The 19,624-nt window shown below is 42.7% G+C and overlaps 1 protein-coding gene across 1 annotated transcript in view; it reads right to left on the reverse strand.

The window, feature by feature from the left end:
* Positions 1-381: 381 nt before the first annotated feature.
* T265_09977 (hypothetical protein) overlaps positions 382-19,624 on the reverse strand; it is a gene marked incomplete at both ends in the record, with an annotated part of 52,045 nt that continues 32,802 nt past the window's right edge. The window contains 2 exons of the mRNA XM_009176214.1: positions 382-445; positions 7,205-7,298. Coding sequence (XP_009174478.1) covers positions 382-445; positions 7,205-7,298 — 158 coding nt within the window. The remainder of the gene's footprint in view (positions 446-7,204; positions 7,299-19,624) is intronic.

Below are 19,624 nucleotides of genomic sequence, written 5' to 3' on the forward strand. Positions count from 1 at the left end.
ATTAACCCCAGGAAGAATCAATTCGCAAAAATTTGCCAATCCGTAGTTATGGAATGCAGCCAAAGTTATCATTTATATATATGTATCTGGTCACAAAATGCACGGGTTGAACATGAGAGGATATTTGCTGATATCATCCCCTCAAATGCCTGGACATTCGTAGGTTCGTTAAATAGACAGTTAGCAAGACTCTTAGGGTATGCACCTCTTAAGTTGCTGTCGATTGTTCAACACCATTTTTAGGCATTGCTTAGTTGTTACGAGGATGGAACTGTTATTTGCTTATCTATGTGCTGCAAAACACAATTGATCCTCATGTGAGGATGGTAGAGTATGGGCTTTCCGGAGCTTCGAAAAGTAACTTGTACGCATCAATATTTATTACATCACAACAGCTGTTCCCTCTCGCCACACGATATTTATTGGCGTAATAAACACACTGCAACTGTAAGAAAAGAAAGTTGGGATTATTCACTTGTCGTCTCATTGGATGATTCAACAAAATTTGTCAGCTGTCATGATCTTCAGTCATCCATTAATTTATTCTATTCTGGTACGTTAGTCGACAGAAAAATATAAGCCGCACGAGAAAGCATACGAAGATTGCATGAAGCTGTTCAGAACACCATGTGCAGTTCTCGTTTGCCTGTTAGGAGTCTGGAAACAACCAACATTCTAGGATATAGGATTTCGGTCTGACGCAAAGGCTGACAAACCAACATTAACTCCCTTCCATCATCAAGCGCAAATGACACATTACTTGCTTTGTGTAAACTCACTGAAGATCACGAAACACTAAGGACTGCACGTCGCGCCGTTGAAAGCTTTAATGCGGGCTCTGAATGATTAATACTAATTGCAAGTGGAGCAGTTTTCACCAGCGTTCCTGTTAGGCGGCGAAACTCTAGGCGGTAACATATGAAGACCAATACGTAGGACAGTAACACATTTGAAGGAGGTCTCAAACCATTGAAATTACTGTGATCATGTGACTGGGATACTGTTGACACTTCCGAATAGCCAAACATAAGGAGCTGAGTGGGGCTTCATCAAATTCTACGAAATTTGTGTAGCGAAAAATGTTCAATTTTATTTGAAATTACCAAAAATTCACGCATAAACTTACAAACATTACTCCGGTTTACTTTTCTGTATGCCAAGCAAAACAATTCCAAGTATAGTTTTGAAATCTTGTGAGGACGAACCTCAAAGCTCGATTCAAGATAGCAGTTTACTAATTTTCCAGTTACGCTGAGTGTGGAACTGTAATATGGGTGACATCAACCGTCCTAGCAGCATAACTGCATGGATATTTGGGTTCGTAGACGTCAGGTCCCATCTCGTCACCTGAGCTAAACCGCTGCCTGACACATCGTTTACGGTGTTTCGGCATTTCCTAATGAAGCTTTCTGGTATCATACTTTGGGTTAAATATGGAGAAACAGGGGGAGGCATGTAATCCTCTCATTCAAAAACGCTGTCAAACAATTCTCTGCCAAGCTTTTCGATGATGGTGACGCATTTAATGGTCTGCATCAAACCAAATGCCAAGATAGTGAACAGTAGGATGAGTGAAATTTCTCCAGCTGCTCCACATTGCATTTGAATGTGGTTTCGACATCGGACCTAACTGAATTCCGCTGATGATCTCAATCATGAGTCTAAATATAGGCCAGGGCAACAATGTACCGTCGATGGAAACCCAGAGGCCTCATAAATATGATGTTACTCACAGTGTGAAATTACCATTGGAACCACAATACACCGGTGAAAAATATCGGCTTAGTGAATTTGCGCAAGATTCATTACAGCTAAATTCCAGTTTATCTCAGGCCGGATTGTGGTGCGTAGAAAGATTGTTTCCGTGATGACCGGGTGCTTACCAGGCGTCCGAAAAGCAGTGGAAATTTGACGCAAAAATCCATACATATGCCCAAAGATGAAACAGTGTTACCCTCACAAGTGATGAGGAAATCGGAGCATGCTGAGGACGAAATGGATGATACTGGCAAACTGGTGCAACTGACGGAAAATCTAATATGTGCACTGTCTTTCAACTCCATCACTAGGAAGCACTGCACTATTTCAAAAGCCACGTAGCTTGAAAACCTGTCTCTGACGCATATGTGCTGCACCCCGTATCGGATATGGTTGAAATCGTTGAAATACGTGTCGTAAATTGTTTCGTTTTTCCCAAATAGACGCCTACACTTGGGTACTCAAAAAGTTATGTTTCGCCAGTACTAGACGGGAACTGCTCAAGATCCCCACATTGTCAGATGAGCAGACGTCTCACACGGTGTACAGGCTGTTTGAATATTCCTGAAAAACCTGTTCCTCAGAATTCGTATTAGTTGGTCTGACTAGGGGCAAATTTTCCTGGGTTCCCATTGGTGCCCACAAAAGCAATAAATTTGCACGTAACATTCTAGCTGACTGATTTACAAACAACCAGAACTACACTTTTTTCATCTAATCATTAAATGTGCTGACTCCTGTAACAATGACTTTCGGCTACAATTAACAAAACTGCCCAATAAATTGATAATGAATCTTCCAAACCAACAGCTTAAGACTTCAAGCATTTCCATACTAACTCGAAGCACTGATCAAAAGGAATAATCATCATGAAGGGTTTCAAGATCAGAAATTAATACCCGGTATGTCGGATGTTGGAACCATAATCCGGTATCTCACTTGACGTGTTTGGACTGGATAGGCGTGGCGTAGCTGCACACGTTCTGCATCCGAGTCGCCTGCTAGGCGTGTATAATAGAAATCAACACTGATAGATTTACCGCTGTGTGGAATCAACCAAAATGTGCTTGTATGGTAGGGTACTGGGTCTAATTCAAGGGGGATGTGTGAAAGTATGAGAATGCCCACATCACCAACGATCACATTTTGGTTAAAAACCGTCGTTCGTTGACGATACCAAGCGGTTTCACAAGCAACTACTTGCAGATCAGGGAAAACAGTTTTAGAACGGAACCGCTGAGAATGATCATTGCTGGTCAGCGCAACGTAGGCACCCGAATGCCAAATTCGGGTCGAAGCGGACGATCATAAAAACAATACTCATTCTGCCGTGACTCTCTTTTAGTGTGTCATGTGACCCCAAGTCAGCACGAGGGTCAATTCACTGTCTATTTCTAGACGTTAGTGGCCAAGGTGTATAGCTTGGGTTTGAACAATTGACCTTCCGGTCTGCAAGGTTCTTACTCAACTACTGGGTCATGTCGAGGCCTTTGGGTACTTTTGGCAACGGCGGCTAAAAGACCTCTTGTTCCCCCGGACACTAATACACCAAAGACACCCGTATATTTCGCTACCAGATAAAAAGATAATCCCGTGACAACTTTTCACACTTCTAATTCACACAAGATTACCAAAGCGCACGCTAATGAATTTTGTTAGCTACCTCTCTGTTTCAGCTGCCGATCATCAGCTTTATACCATGATGATAGGTATAGCCGAATTATTCATGCTTCGTTTGCACGGGGGACTGACACAGTGCGATTAGCAAGAGCACCACGAAAGCAAACATGAAGTATTTTTGTGTGCACCAAAACGGACGGATTGCACCAGTCAAAATATCAAATGCACTAGTAACGGTTTGACTTCTGTATTGATTTCTAGACCAATATGCCACTTACTCAATGGAAAGTTGAGTATATATTAACTGAATGAGAAATGAAGGGGAGTGAGCACGAAAGTTTATGCAATCCAAATTTGTAGGTTGTGTCAAAATAGCCTAAAAACCGAAGTGAATAAATAACTAGGTTCCGAAATTTTTTAAAATGAATTTAATTACCACAAATGGGGAAAACGGGGTGCCATTCGCACAGTTATACCAAATGGTCATTTTACCGCTTAGTATTCAGTAAGTAACTAGGTGTCATGATGAAAGTTTGGGGGGAGATTTTTACGCCGAAATGACAAATGAAAAATAGTCACTGTGTTTGGTCTTCCATATCCCAAATCCCGTGAAGCAACTTTATATAATGTTGGTGCACCGAACTAGGCGTTTCTGCTCTGTTTGTGTGTATCCTGCCGTACAACGGAGAACAGCATCAAAATGTGCACATATTCAGGTGTATTTTATCCCACTATCTCAATGAGTAGTATTTCGTTACATTGTTCAATTTGTTCTCAAGCGTTTGTTGACATTTTGCTGATGTGTTGATATGATGCACCGCCAAGTGATAAATTCGAACTCCTTTAAATGACATTCATTTGTTGAGAGAAATATTTATACAAAAAATTGTATTTTTCAAGATCTCTAGTAAGATGAGCTCCGAGATATTAGTGTTATGTCAAAAAAGATGCGAACATTCTGTAGTATGCCCTCCAACTGTTCACTATTCGGCAGAGAAATTTCGGAGAATAATGTATGGAAAAGTACGGCATCCACAACTGATTTGGCTGTTGCGCCGGTTTGTCGTCGAAAACGTGAACTAGCCGTATCCGGTTGAAATTGCGTCCTGCGATAAGAGTTATTCGTGCCAACATTTGGCTGTTGCGCCGGTTTGTCGTCGAAAACGTGAACTAGCCGTATCCGGTTGAAATTGCGTCCTGCGATAAGAATTATTTCGTGCCAACAAGCGAGAATGCGCTGTAAAGCTGTCACCCTTATTGAAATTCGCCGGCAGTGCGATCCATCCTGAAGGTCAATGGGGTTTCCAAAATGTCCATCGATTTTCTCAAGACTCCTCAGGTGAGTATACTCAACGAGATTTTGGCGAACGCAGGATTGGAGACGCTTACCTTACTTCACAATAGACTTCGATACGAATGCTGTGAATAAACTCGGACGACTTTCTCAATTTTACGCCAAGATGTGTAGTTCTGTTCTCATAGTTCACCATTTGTAAACTAATTAATGGCCTGAAAATGGCCAAGTTTACATCTGGGATTGTTTGTCTTACCAAGAAAATCATACCGAAATAAGGACAACATCAACCCAGAGATCTCCAGGAATAATACGTGACAGTTCTATTGCACAATGGTGCCCAGAATTTGGCTAGACAAAACAGCTGGAAAATGGCAGTATTCGCGACACTACGATCGACATGCTACATTCTGCGTTGCTTTAAACCACTTGAAAACAGGGCAACATTAGGCCTAGCCAGAAGGAAATGAATGTCATGCAGCAATCACAGGGAAAGCAGCCGATTTTACATCATCCTAGTGCGTAGTGACGTGTCCCAAAAACCTTGTGGCAACAGTCTGTTGGAAGAAAAGTCAGCGATTTGTCCTCAGAAGATGACTTGCAACACATGACAAAAGTACCATATTGTAAGTTTAGTGTAATCCAGAAAACACGTAGGTAGTTAAGTGGGTGTGTTGGGCACACGCGGTCAAAAAGGTGCGCATTGTAACGCATATGCAAACAACTGAGTCACATGCCAACACATCCAACGAACAGGTCTCTGATATATTATTGGATGAAAAAGCTCCAAAACTATATGGTGAAGAATCACACACAAGATCAGCGGGTTGTGCAGAGTCGAAATGAACGATCGTTTTGAGAATCCCCGCAATACAGTTGAAATATGGATGGAGCTGATTGGATCCCAAAAAATGAGATTCAATATGAGCAATCATCGATGAGTACTGGTAGATATAATGGGTTTTGCTCCTTCCCTTAATTCCAGTTGGTCGTAAGTATGGGCTAAATTTAGTTTTAAAAATTACCTGTTCTCGCCTGTTTGTGCGTTAACGTCTTTGATTTAATGCAATGGGTAATGTTCTGCAGGAGTGCTGAAATTACCCGTGATTTTATAATAACAACAGATTCTAACTGTGCCATTCTATTTCAATTGGTACATAAGTTGAAGCCCACTGCGAGACCTCCGTGCCCTGAATTAGCTTTTTGAGTTGCAAACGGTTAAGTTCTTCTCCGACCTTTTGAGATATCAAGTAAGGAGATGACTGAGCCTTCAAAAAACACGGCTGTGTCCTCCGCGTAACATATATGTTCACCTTCCCGCATCTAAAAACGTGCCAGATTTTAATTCTGAAAATACTTCCTCACAATTGCGGATAAGGAAGTGAACCTCAGAGAGGGTTCAGATCTGCTTCAACGCAATTATGTGTAATTGTTTTGGCCAGCAACGTACTAACAATTTGTACCATTTCCTTCAGCAATATATACAGTTTATTTCACTGTTACGCCCTCATACGAAGCATTCACATTGTTCTCCTGTGCATTTTGGAAGCCTGATTGGGGCTTGGTGAAGCTTACCTCCCTCAGACGGTCCCTGCTGGCCTTGCAATGAATTCTCGCTGCATAATGTAACAACGCAACCTATATTCAGCTCGAAAATCATTGTCGCATTGTTCAGTTGTAGTTCCATGTGATACGTTGGTAGCACGCGATTTGAGTGAAAACTTGCATGAAGTATGTACTCCGGGAATTCTGGCCTTGTAACCTGATTCGTGACATACATTTACTTTCGAAAGCTGCTGCCAAACGGCACATTTTCGTGACGTGGTCACGTTTCTCACAAAGATTGCTAACAGTTTACATGTGCCCGCATTGCTTCGGTTAATTGTGTCGGCCCCCCACCTCAATTCGTTCTGTCCGATGAACAGTTCAAGGAAAACGCCTCAGAGCCATGGCGCTGAACCACTGTCACCCTACACACGGCTCTCAGCGCGGCAGCAAATCGATTACGACTCCACAAACTATGCAAGCTTGAGGGTGCTGCTATCATCATGGTTTATCTGCACATTACCTTCATCATGACTTGTGAAGTGCCTAAGATAGGTGAACCAACCAACACATTCAAGGTCAGTCGCTTAAGGTTTCGCAGAAGCACTAATGGACGAGAAACATCTATTTTGCGCAATCATAGATGACGCTAGCGGCATACATGTGTAGCTGACGAAGGTCCAGGAGACGTCCGCAAAGAATCCTGCAAAGTTTTCCTCTAAACCGTGCTCATAATCGAACCGCCTTCGTGGCCTTTGCTAGCTTCCAATTAAAATTTCAAGGAACTGGCAAACACCAGGGAATACTGCAACGTCAATATCCTGTTAAAAAGGAAATCTTTAACTTATTTAGGCAGCTGATATTACCTCTAATCAAACGCCGCATATTCGAGTGCTATTTTAATCTAGTTAGCCCAAGTTTCTGGTACTCGCGTGAGACAGCACTTTGTTGCTATTCTTGTGTATGTGAATGTTTTGTTTTGCTTACTTTATTATGCATTTCATTGTGGTTTCCACATGGAGTAGTTCCGATTTTAAATGGCATTTGTAAAACCCACCTTTAACCAACTTCAAACGTTTTTCTAAAGAAAGATAAAATGTTGAAAATTTTCGAAACCCTTTGGGGAATAATCGTTTCCCATTTTTTCCCGAAAAAAATTCAAAACAATGGACTGTTTTTGGTTGCTTACAACCAAACTATTTACATATACGTTTTCTTGTCCGCTCAAAATAAGACGTTTACAATGGGATGCGCGTTCAATCATCATAGGAGATTTTCATGCTAAAAGATGAATATACTATCATCTTATTGTCAGACTTCTACTGAATGGTACTTGGCTTCTCATTTTTCCTTGAAAATGAACCAAAAACGGGTCAAGATTAGTGAAGCTTCCACTATCTGTAGCCTCAAAATATTCGACGTTGTAAAGCATGGCTCTTGGCAAGTATAAACAGTATGAACAGTATGGACTTATTAGGCAGGGAAACCCGGGAATGTTGAAAATGTTTGGCAACGGAGCATGAAAACATCCCTTAGAATGGCCGTAATTCCAACTTCCTTCAGTCTTCTGTGTTTCATTTCTGGCGGTAAACTTGAATTTTATCGCAGCTGACACCGCCTCCATGGTGCTTTCTGGCATTATGGTATCGACTGGGTTCCATCACGTGACTCAGTCTCTAATAAAATCCTAAAACCCTCTCACATTATCACCACCTATCAGTGCAGATGCATGTGACGAAAGTAATACCGGGCTTCCGAAACGTTTGGCACATTAAAGTCAAGCCGTTTCAGTGTGCAAAGTCTCCTCAGGGGAATCACCACTGCTAGCAAGAATCAAGGCTGAAATTTCTGGGTAATATCAGACTCCGTTTGGCGGCGATTTGTTTTCAGTGTCCCTCGGATGATTCCTCCGACTGAAGGAATGGTCAGTTTATTCAAATACACCCGTTGGCACACCAAATTGGTCAGGACGAAATGCTCACCCGGAGGTCAGCTGAGTCTGTGGTTCGCGATGTTCTTGAGAAATTAAATAGGCGACTAAGTAGGCCGCTTCATGTTCGGTCACTACGACTTGCCGGATATCGCGATACATGCAACAATGTAATATATTGATCATAGAGTTACGCTCATAGGCCTTAATTTCGGTTACATAATGAAGGCCGAAACTGGTGGTTAAACGCCAGAAATTGTTTTTTCCACGAAAATGTAAATTTTATTTATTTACGATTTTCCCATCGGCGATGTGTTTTGGCGTCCAATCGCACGACAAGTTTCCGCCCGGGATCCATTAAATGTGTTGTAGTGTATAGTCGTAAACTTCACTCAAAATGAGATAAGCGGGTTCAGTAAAACGCTTGAAAACCTGTTTCTTCCAGTAGTCTCCTTTGTCCAAGCTCGTCAAATACGTATTACGTCTGCGCACATGTTGTTCTTCCATTTCTATGCATGGTTCAAAAGGTCGCCAGTTGTTGCGGGACTTCTTCAAGTTGTCCTTGTTGAAAGTTGATTCCGTTGTGTATTCTATTGAGCATGGCACAGAGTTATTTCGTTTCAGTCGTCCAGTGAAGTCTGCACAAAGTGTCATCCATTGCGCCAAGAGAAACGTCAACACCGCCTGACCTGGTATGTGTGGGTAATATGGATCCCACTGGGTACCTTTTTAGCGTTGATAAATTCTCTTTAAATTATGCTATAAAACTGGGCGCCGAATCCATTTTGGGATAAATGGAAATTGGACCGAAATTCTACCTCTTTGTTTATAAGACAGCGTGGTGTCACAAGGAGGATTGTGTATGCCACCAATCTTACCTTGAGCCTCGTTCAAAAATGCTGAAGTGGGCGGTACATTAGAAGGAGTTAAGAGATGACATAGCTTGCTTGATATGTTTTACGTGGGCGCCAAACTACACAGGGCGGTGATTTGCGGAAAATTATTGCTTCACCTGTATTGGCTGGAGGCCTGCTGATTGATTCGTCAGGTTTTCTGTCCGGTCGTAATCATTTGGTTATCGCAGAAGCGGATAGCTTCGGTGTACACTTTGACGATATCGCAACTAATGGTGAGCACTCGATACGAAAATATGTCCCGCGTTTGTGTACGCGAGAAATTTGGTTGAAATTGGCATACGATTCCGGGAATTATGGGGAGTACAATAAATCTGCATAAAACATCTTTTCTTGGTTAATGTCGTAAAGTCGTATATCTGAATAAGGTGTAATTATTAGCGGCAACTTACCTTCCAAGACTTTCAAGTACTCTGCAGTTGGAATGGGAGAATGCGGTCATTTAACGTGCTTCCGCATAATGGATAAAAGCAATTTCAAATCCTGTGCATATAATTCTAATTTACAGTACATCGTGCTTTGATGAGCGGGCAAATAGAAAGACGAGACGGCATTCAGTTTGAAGTCGTGCTCCGTTTTACGATGAAACGTTTGTGGCAATGTACACAATTAGGGATGATCAAAAAACCGGTAGACCTCAATCTGACCAATCTTTTTGTTGAAGAGAAAGAGGACACGGGGTCAGGATGAAATTCAACATGACCAAAACTCTTTTCAGATTACTGGAACCTGTTGCCGACTATTTGGTTGCGGGATACTTGTCGCGCAATCACACTGTATGCAGAGCCAATGTGCTGTGCGCTAAACATGCTGCATTTGTAATACTACAACATACTACTTGCATCCTGTCCCCGATCAATTAGACACTAAAGCCACTGATATGCCGATCAATAATGCAGTGTAGTTCCCCTAAGATGCCTCGCGGATTTTCTTGCTTTGAGACCAATTTCTTCGTAACGGTATAATTAAAAAATACGGTTTGCTCACTCACTTTTGTCTCCTTTTTTCGCTGTAACACAGCGAAGAAAACCGAACTAATTTTCTCGATCATTTCATTTTGCTCAGAAAATTGACCACGCATATCTGGATTATCTAGGCACTGTTTATCTGATATCGTGCAAAGCAATTTGATTCTACCTAGGGGGTCACATGAAACTCATGCCAGTTCAAAAAGAAACCACCACCTCGTATTTGATGCCAATATTTATTGCATGCATTAGTTTTCCCAGGTGATCAGCGCGGAACAATGATGATGCTCACCCAAATGCGTTAAGGTCATCCGCCGTGCCTGAGTTCATCTGCTGCAGTCCGAACACGTTTTGTAGGACGCTGAAATATGATGAATCAGACCGCGAAACACAGATAACTGCCAATAAAAGACCAAGACCCTGCTTCTTCCCGGTAAGCTTAGCTGTCTTCGTATGAGACGCGGGTCTTGTCGTAATGGGCCTTGTGTGCCTCAGTTATCTCGAGGGATGTACTCGATGGAAATCGGTGTCTGCAGGTACATTCGTGCCAAAACGGTGTAGGAGATCCAACAGACAAAAAAGGAATTCTCAAAATTGCGTTTCCAGGTGATTTGCTGATGAGTTTACGGCTCCTTTTAAAAACGTTCTCTTCAAGTGAACAGGAAACACATTTTCGAGGAAGCGAAGACAATCACTTCGCCTGAGATCGCGTGAAATGGAATATGCATTCCGATCGTCCAAATTTTGATCGTAACCTGTGATTCATCATATAATGATGGAAAAAATTGTCAAGTGGGTTTCCAGCTTCCGTGAACCTACCTGGCTGAGAAGTCCAGAGAGGTGGGCCAATTGATCGTCACTACCAGAACAGCTAGTGAGTCTCTGTCCGACGATTAATCGGGCACACCAACCACAAGGCTCACTCTTGAACGCGGTCACCTGTTCAGATCTCCAAAGCGTCAAACGTGCAATGATGGAATAGTGGTGACACGCTCACCTCACATGTCAGATGTTCCGCAGGGCTTTCGGTTGCGCACTGTTCATGAGCACAAATAAGAGCGTAACTCGGACGCAGTGCAACTCTTTGGTGCGGACTCACGGGGATAATTACGCCACAAGAAGAGAACGACCGTTTATGTGAGTTTGGAGTGAATATGGACAAAATACCAACCACGCAACACCCCACAAATCAAAGGTGGAAATTCTTCTAAAACCAAGTAATATGATTTCTATTCTATCATCAGGGGGTTAACAAGATAATTAAAAGAAAACCATACTACCTCATATCCCACGATTCAGCCATTTAATTTAGGGATTGCAGTGGAGACCTTCTAAGAAGGACCGAGATACACCTGCTGCCTGATTTCTCAGAAGAATCAAGGTGGGATGACACAAGTTGATCTTCTTGTTATGCTTGACCAACCTGAAAAGTATAATTCAATATCGCAGGCCTTAATCCAGGTCCTCGAGCTTTCATCAGGAAATTTCGTAAAGCGCACGCTTTCTGATTAACGGCGTTTACTATAATTTCTTTAATTATCGGTCTTTTTGCCTTACTTGCCAACTGACCGTGCTGGACATGAATCCAGGGGAAATCACTGGACTAAACTTTTTGTACACCCAGTGCCTTCGCGGGCTTTGAACTCTGGATATCGGACATGCGCACGAAGCGGATTGTAAACACCAAATGAGCGGACGTTCAACTCCAAATAGTGCTCGACAAACTGACGCACCGTAAATCGGTTTTGCTACTTGCTTTTCAAAAATAGTGCCAAAATACTGCTGGTGCACTATTAAAAATTGGCGCTGTTCGTATGATCGTGACAACGACAGTATGAATACTCTGTATGCAGCTATCCTCTCTACCTGTCCTCTCATTATTACCTTTTCGCTTTGCTTTCCAGGTCTAATTAACCTGGTATGTGGTAAAAATGCACTCATACATTTTGTTGTAAAGGTTCCACTGCTCAGACTGCTTCTTCCATATATGTGTGAAAATTATTTTAACGCCTATATTAATTGGTTGGGGTAACAAAACTTCTTTGAATACACAGAACGGAAGAAAGGAACTTACCCTTGAGAACATTTGCTGCAAATATGAGACGACCATGTCCATTCTCTTTTGCCCGATATAACGGCGCACAAAATGACAATACCTCTAGCCCAGAAAACTGAGGTTCACATGTATCCATCGCACATCTACGGTTTTCTAATAACTAAGTCCTGAAGTACCAAAGAAAGAAAGCACAATAAATCAAAGCCTGTCAGTTTGTATCGTTGATCTTCAGTGTGCGTCATATTGGGCTTCATGCAGACAAAAGTTACTGGACCGCTAACGCGCGAAAAACGTAGCACGGAAGTCGTGAATGCCGTATCCGACGATCATCTTAACCGACTACGTCGATGGTTCATTCAAGGCTTCATTTCCAGAAACTTATATTAAGGTACCTTATATTCCGACCTTCACATACTGATTTATACGAAAATATGAGGACATTCGTATTGAACGAAGGGCGGAATCTTCACCATTTCCCAATAAGGCAGCCGGAAATTGGTATGAGCTGTAAGCAACAACGCAACGTACGTGGAAAGAAGCAAATCAGAATTTCTGATCACCAACATGCGTACTACTGCATTTGGTTGCGAATATGATCGGGGGTCGATGAAGATGTGTGGATGGAAACTTCTCCATTTGAAGCCACACACCAGTTGCTCACCGGTTGATCACAACTCGGAGGAGGAGTCATGCGCTTTAAATTCCACTCCCTATTCAACGAAATTCAGATATGCTCAACACCAGTAGGTACAGCGTCCGCATAAATATCACCCAGGTTCAGCACAAAGATTTTCTCTACAAGACGATTCGTTTGGTGGACTTGTGAAGTACAAGAGGATTTTAGATTTTTTCGGGTATGAATGCAGTGGTTGTGAGTTGGCATACTGCCAAATAGCTTGCACATGCGATTCATTCCACGAATCGGTAAGTTATGTCAAAATACCACCAGAGTCTTCTAATTTTGCTTTACAAGGGGAAGCGGAACAATATAAGATATTCCGAAGGCGAGCTAAAGGATTTCAGAATGCCCTATACATTTCGCCTTCGGGGTCTAAGATTATGCTGCGGTTGGACGGCTGCTTCCTTTACTGGGCAGAATGCGTTCTCAAAATGAGCATCGTTTTTAGTGCTACCAATAAGTTCTCTAAATTCTTGTTTGATCCGGTACCGACCATTAACTAGCTCTTCATCGTAGTATATTTTTATTTAACGATACACTGAACCCAACGTAACAACCTTTTGAATGCCTTCCGTCTAGTGTTTTGTACCCAGTCGATCAAACATCGTCGGTATGTAGTTGAGTGGTTCGCTTTTCTGCATGTATTTGCATCTATCTTGCTTTTGAGGCATGTGATTTACTGTCATAAGATTGGTTTATTAGTGTGTACGTTACCTGTAATATTTTGAGCCCTATCGCAGCTTTATCTGCGTTGTATTATGTACGCCGCGTGATCGATTGTTTGGTTAGGTGGATTATTTTGGGTTCTTTGGGGAGATTCTTTTCGTAAACTCCTCAATGAGATGGTCAAACCTAAAACTTTTTATGGAACTGAAGTCCCCATATGGTTGACCTACGGGTAATAATCCTAATTCCCTGAGCTAGACTAGGCGCATAAACTTCTGAACTCATAATATGAAGGCTTCGACCGGCCCATTCAGACTGTTTGATTTAACACGCATATATCCTACCTGGAAAATCATTTGCATAAAACCGCTCTGGCACCTTATTTGAAACTCAAATTTCTACAGGTTTAGTTTACCTTTGTTGGCCCTGATTCCCTGCGCTCTATCGAGCGTGAAAATATTTGATCCAATACACTGAATTTCCAGGATAATTTAATCATTCTGTATCGCTCAACAATGGAAGTATGCTCGCTTCAACAATGATGTATCCCAATGGGTAATTCACTTGTGAAAAGCCGCTCTGGCAACTTGGTTAAACGTTCAGTTGACATGGGGCCACACAAATGCTGATGGCATAATTTGTCTAGAAGCTGGCCCAGTTTATTTCCCACCAAAACATGCGACAAATCGTTATCTATAGACCTTTTAGAATTCCGCTCAAACATAGTTCCCCAGTGCTGGTCTGAAATGTTTGGGGAATATCGGTTTGATGGATTATGCAATGGGGGTATGTCGTCAGTTTAGTTAAGATACCGGTTTAGATGTATAAAATTGCACATGCAATGGGGGTATGTCGTCAGTTTAGTTAAGATACCGGTTAAGATGTATAAAAATCGCACATGGTGGTGTTTCCAATAACTAACCTGTATTGGTAATCAGGGTTTGACCTGCTGGATAAGAATTCGCAAATTTCTAGCGGGTAAAATCGAAGTCAAAGTGCATGATATTGTGTATACAGTTTAACATAAAATGTGCAACCATTGGAAAGCCACCCTCAGGCGACTTTTTTGAAAATTACATTTTGGCGCTTATTTAACATCAAACGACCATGTGCAATACACTTGTTCGAAGAAGGCTGTCGTAAAATTGAGATTCAGATGGGTTCACGCTGGTTCCCCGTCATAAATTGCATACAAATGAGGACATCACGCAGACCCCGAACAATTTAGGTCAAACCTGAATCTTGGAGAAGGCGCCCACCAATCAGCCACAAAAAAGACAAAGCAATCAACAGCAGGGTGCGTCCAGCAAACATAAGCCTGATGCCTCACATTTAGACCATATATCACGACAAGTTGAAGCAAAAATCATTTGGAGAAACTTACAGGTGGGAGTTTCAGCGGTGTTTGTTTGATTTTTGTCACAACAAAATTGGCGTGCAGATGAGAGCACTTAGCGAAACACCCATTTTCAGTACCATTCCAGAGCAGATCGGAGTTATTTACAAGTGACCTTTATGTCGTAAACAATATCATGGAGAGGGATTGAGTTGACACCTGCCAAGGCAAACGTGTAGGTTTCCTTTGCCCTTCGTACCAAACCACAGTTCAGAATAACTCAAACTCTGAGCCATATTCTGTAGTCCCAAGCACAGCCAGCAAGCCTATATATCTGCCTGCCCTAATATGTACGTAAACGCACCGTTGCTGAAAAAGATAGGGCTAATAAGGACTCTTTCGCAAAATTGTTTATTTGTTGGGCAGAGTGGTACCAATGCGCCCCAAAGTCTTACACCAGGGAAAGGGAAATAACCAGTGAAACCGGGGGTGGAACTAGACTAGGTGGTGCGGTACTCTCTACATTCCTTTGTCATGTGATTCCCTCCCCTTCGTGTATTAACAACTTTTGTGTCAGCCACTCGTCGGCAGTCTAAAATCACTGATCAGCAACAACAGCCCAATGAGTTATTCCCCAGTAATTGAACAGCAGAATGAACGGGCCACCCATGCATCCACGCACGTGATATTTAACATAGATTAATTCGCATGTTAAATTTTACCGCAGACACTGGAGGCCGTCACATGAAAAAGTTCATCTCGACAGTATGTTGTACTCACTTTCAGTAGCTGTTTCGCAGTGAGAAGAATTTTTTGGCGTAATATTAGTGTGCGGTGCGAGGACCTAGTCCGATTTTCGCAAACACTTCATGAAAAATGTTGACTAGCTGCGTCCGCACAAAGCAAAATGAAATTCAAATTTCAGGTGCAGTTACTAAGCTGTGAGCAGAGCCCACCGCACATAGAACAATGTAGATGTGTGAGATACTGCCATAATGCAGAAAGTCGTTTGGTGGAGACGAGAAGCTTGGGTTGATTTTGATTTACAATGGCCGAAGTCAGGTGTTGCGCACCCTAGCCACCAATCTTTCGCGGCTCAGGCCGCGAATCGTACGGCGCGATTTGGAGATATTAGCTCCATGATCGAAAATGCCGTGCTTCCGATGCGTTAAAGTATCGAAATCATACGTTAGATCCGGTTGGATTATTTTAACACAGGAATCATCCCTGTGAGACCATGTTTTACTTAAAGGTCATGTAAAGTGTTTTCACCTACGAACAGGTATTCAGGCAATCTGGATGAAAGCTGCCAACAAAAGCGCAATGGACGTCTATTAGTATCCGCACACTGCGGCCTTCCCGGCCCGGCTGAATGTGGGATTAGGGGGTTCCAATTTAGCAAGGCGAGTTCTGCCGATAGCATTCCTGCCTTTTCAATCTCTTCCAGTTCCTTTGCCAGGTCCAAGCTCGACCACTTTTTCCTCCCACCACTCGAAACGGGGCATAAAGTACACCACCTTTTTATCGGCAGTGTGTCGGCATTCGAAGTACATGGAATAAACACGCCAGCTACTAGTGATACTGGCACTATTCGATGGATATCTCTGCCGTCCAAACGACCAGGCTCTTCAAATTGCACGCTGCTTAGCTGCGAACACTGGACAACACCAACGGCGTTTTCGGGACGACGTATTTTCGAATGTTCAAAGACAGCTCTGCTCCACTATGGGAACAGACCACGTCTCGCAGCCGTTTAAAGACAGCCGGCACTAGAGCCAGATACACACGCACTTTGAAACTCAGGGGTATATCGCTTTGAAAACAAAGGTGTCTCAACCTAACAACCGTGACCCAGGCCCTATGAATATGTGCATTGAAACAATCTACCGCACACGCATCGGATTTATTACTACTTCATGCTTAAACGCCTCAGAACTTTGAGCGACCCTCAATAGAGTGTAAGCGGCATGTCCCGTAAGCATGACATTAAACTGTGGGTGAAAAGCACTAATCAAAATGGAAATAAATGTGGTTATATTTTGCGACAAACTACGCGCGTCTTCTTTGTTTAAAGAGAAGAACCAAGTCGCTCAATTATTTCAGATCCAAAGGGTTGTCTTCAGAAGCCACGTCCAAACTGGCCTTTCGGAAACGGTCCAGTGCTCAACCCATCATCTGGTCTATTGGAAAAATTAAATGTGAATAGAAAAAAACTGGTGCACTAAAGCATTTGAGAGTTGTGGTTATATTTTGCGACAAACTACGCGCGTCTTCTTTGTTTAAAGAGAAGAACCAAGTCGCTCAATTATTTCAGATCCAAAGGGTTGTCTTCAGAAGCCACGTCCAAACTGGCCTTTCGGAAACGGTCCAGTGCTCAACCCATCATCTGGTCTATTGGAAAAATTAAATGTGAATAGAAAAAAACTGGCGCACTAAAGCTATTTGAGAGTATAATCTTACACGGAAATCTAAAATTACAGATAATGCTATGGTTGCCAACGTTCGGCGCGTTCTTCGATTGACAATTGTATCAGGAGTGTAGGCCCTCCGTACGTATGCAAATATTTTACACCCAAAGGATCGTGAAAGTTTGATACTTGCAGCTCCAGGCACGCCGAAACCCGAAATGTTTCTGTCACGTAAAGCCACCATAACGATAGGAATAATACGTGTCAACAAGGCCCACTGTAAAGACTAGGCTGACCCCATGTGATCGTGGCACTCAACATGGCTTATTTACAGCAAATGGATAGCATCAGCTATTTTGTACAGTACGCTGTAAGTGTTTACATTTTCCGAGGCAGGCCAAAAAGCCCGGACAATATGGGACCGAGTATCTCACCCCCTTAAAGAGCTAAGAAACTAAACTGCCACGACATGAAGCCAATTGGCAATTGAGGTAATCTAAGTAGTCAGTACCGTCAGAATTCGTAGGAGATTCTAGGTTCATCCTCCAGGGTTATTCTTTAGGTGTAGGGTCTATGAGAGTAGCATTAAGTGACCCAGCGGTTAGCGTGTATCTCTTCAAAGGGTTGCCGCTTAACAGTAAGCCCCGATAAGCTAGGCGGGACAATGAGCTGATCAAATAAGGTGGTCTTGCGGCGTTTTTGTTCTATAAACAAGGCGGGACAATGAGCTGATCAAATAAGGTGGTCTTGCGGCGTTTTTGTCTCTATAAACACTTTACCGCCCTTTGCAATGGTGTCCAAAAGTCGTTTCAGTCGGCTGAGTACTATTTGCATCTGATAATTCCTAAGAGCAAATTATGTCCTGGATCAACAAGAATTTTTTTCCGGAATCCACTCTTTCAGAAACTCAGTTTCATTTCCAATGCTTGAAGGAACCCATTGGCGCTCAGGATCAGGTAAACCTCCTTGGAAGTTAAAGGCATTTTAGCATAAATCTAAACCTCACGACAGAACAGTCCGGAAAATATTCTCAGTGGAATTCTGATTAAATTCGCCTGAAATTTGGGTCTAGGGGCCTCTAATTTGGCAAGGAATTCGTCTGCACCATATGCAATCCTATAAAGCGAAGCGCAAATGACTTCGGACAAGCGCGTAATCATTATTCATAAATACGTGTTAAAACTAGTGATACACGAGTGCTGGTACGTGTCTGATGGTGGTTTGATCAATTTCGGTTCGTCGCTGGCACGTTTTCGGATGCAATGAATCTACCCCGGTTATTTCGAGAGATAGGACAGCGTAAAACGGCAAACCGCTGGATTGTTCCCTAAGTCGTTGCGTCTCCGAAAGCCGTCTGCAATCGTATTTCGATGCTTTATGAGTGAGCACTAAATTTTCCAGCTTTTCTGATAAGCAGAGCCAAATTTCAAGGTTGATTGCAGCTGTCTGATAAGCAGAGCCAAATCTTCAAGCTGATGAGCAGCTGTCTGTGTGGAGAAGATTCTACTTACGTCTGTTAATCGCAAATTTTATTAGCGCTGTGAATCACTTGAGCGTGAAAAACCTGCGCGTGTACGTTTCCGTCATATAAGACGAGGCCACCGGCATGTTTAATGTATGCAGTACAAATGCACGGTTTCACTCGAACTCAAGAAGTTTTGTTGAACCTTTTCCGTGGAGGCCAATTGGTTTTACAATTGAAACGAAATCTTCAGTGAGACCAATGTTCTTTGATAAAAACCGAGAGTTTTTGCTTGCCTGTGATCAGCGCGAGTGAAAGCTTACGGCGGTACATGGCGTTTGGAGCTGAAGGCCGCTCGTAATATGGAGAGGCCGGAGATGGTCCGCTCGTGGAATTGGGCCTCAGGGGTTACCAGCAAGCACAGAATAATAGTCTTGTTCACCGTCCACTTCTCCGGTGATGCACAACATTGGCATTTCTGATCGTTTTGGGTTATCAGATATTGCCGAAACAGTACAAATGTGAACACCAAGTTAATGACAAATACGTATTGTATCTCCGGAAAAATCTTCCATACTGTAAACAAACTCGAGATGCGTGTCTCAGAAATAATGGACTTTGCCTCCCCATTGGAACAGGAGAAGTTATATAGAGTTTGAAAGATTACGAGGAGGCAATACTTAAATGGCAAATTTTGGCTATCAAAGAGGATCAGACATGGACCTGAGGGGCTCCAGTGTATTCCAGAATGTTAGCTATCTGGCGGCTTATTTTTCAAGCAAAAGGCTCCCGGCTCCCTAAATTTGTTGCTCCAGCATCTTGCATGAAATTAGTTACAGCACGGTTGGGGGGAAAAAGTTGAGATAACTTAAGGTCAAACGTGCGCTGCTTCGCCAAACACAACACCTTGATCTGAGCAGTGGAATATGAGGCACCTGGCGATATCGCGCCGTAGATTTCATAAGTCACAAGCATTGTAGAGACGTGT

Source organism: Opisthorchis viverrini, assembly GCF_000715545.1.
Source record: "Opisthorchis viverrini unplaced genomic scaffold opera_v5_329, whole genome shotgun sequence".
NCBI classification, from domain to species: domain Eukaryota; kingdom Metazoa; phylum Platyhelminthes; class Trematoda; order Opisthorchiida; family Opisthorchiidae; genus Opisthorchis; species Opisthorchis viverrini.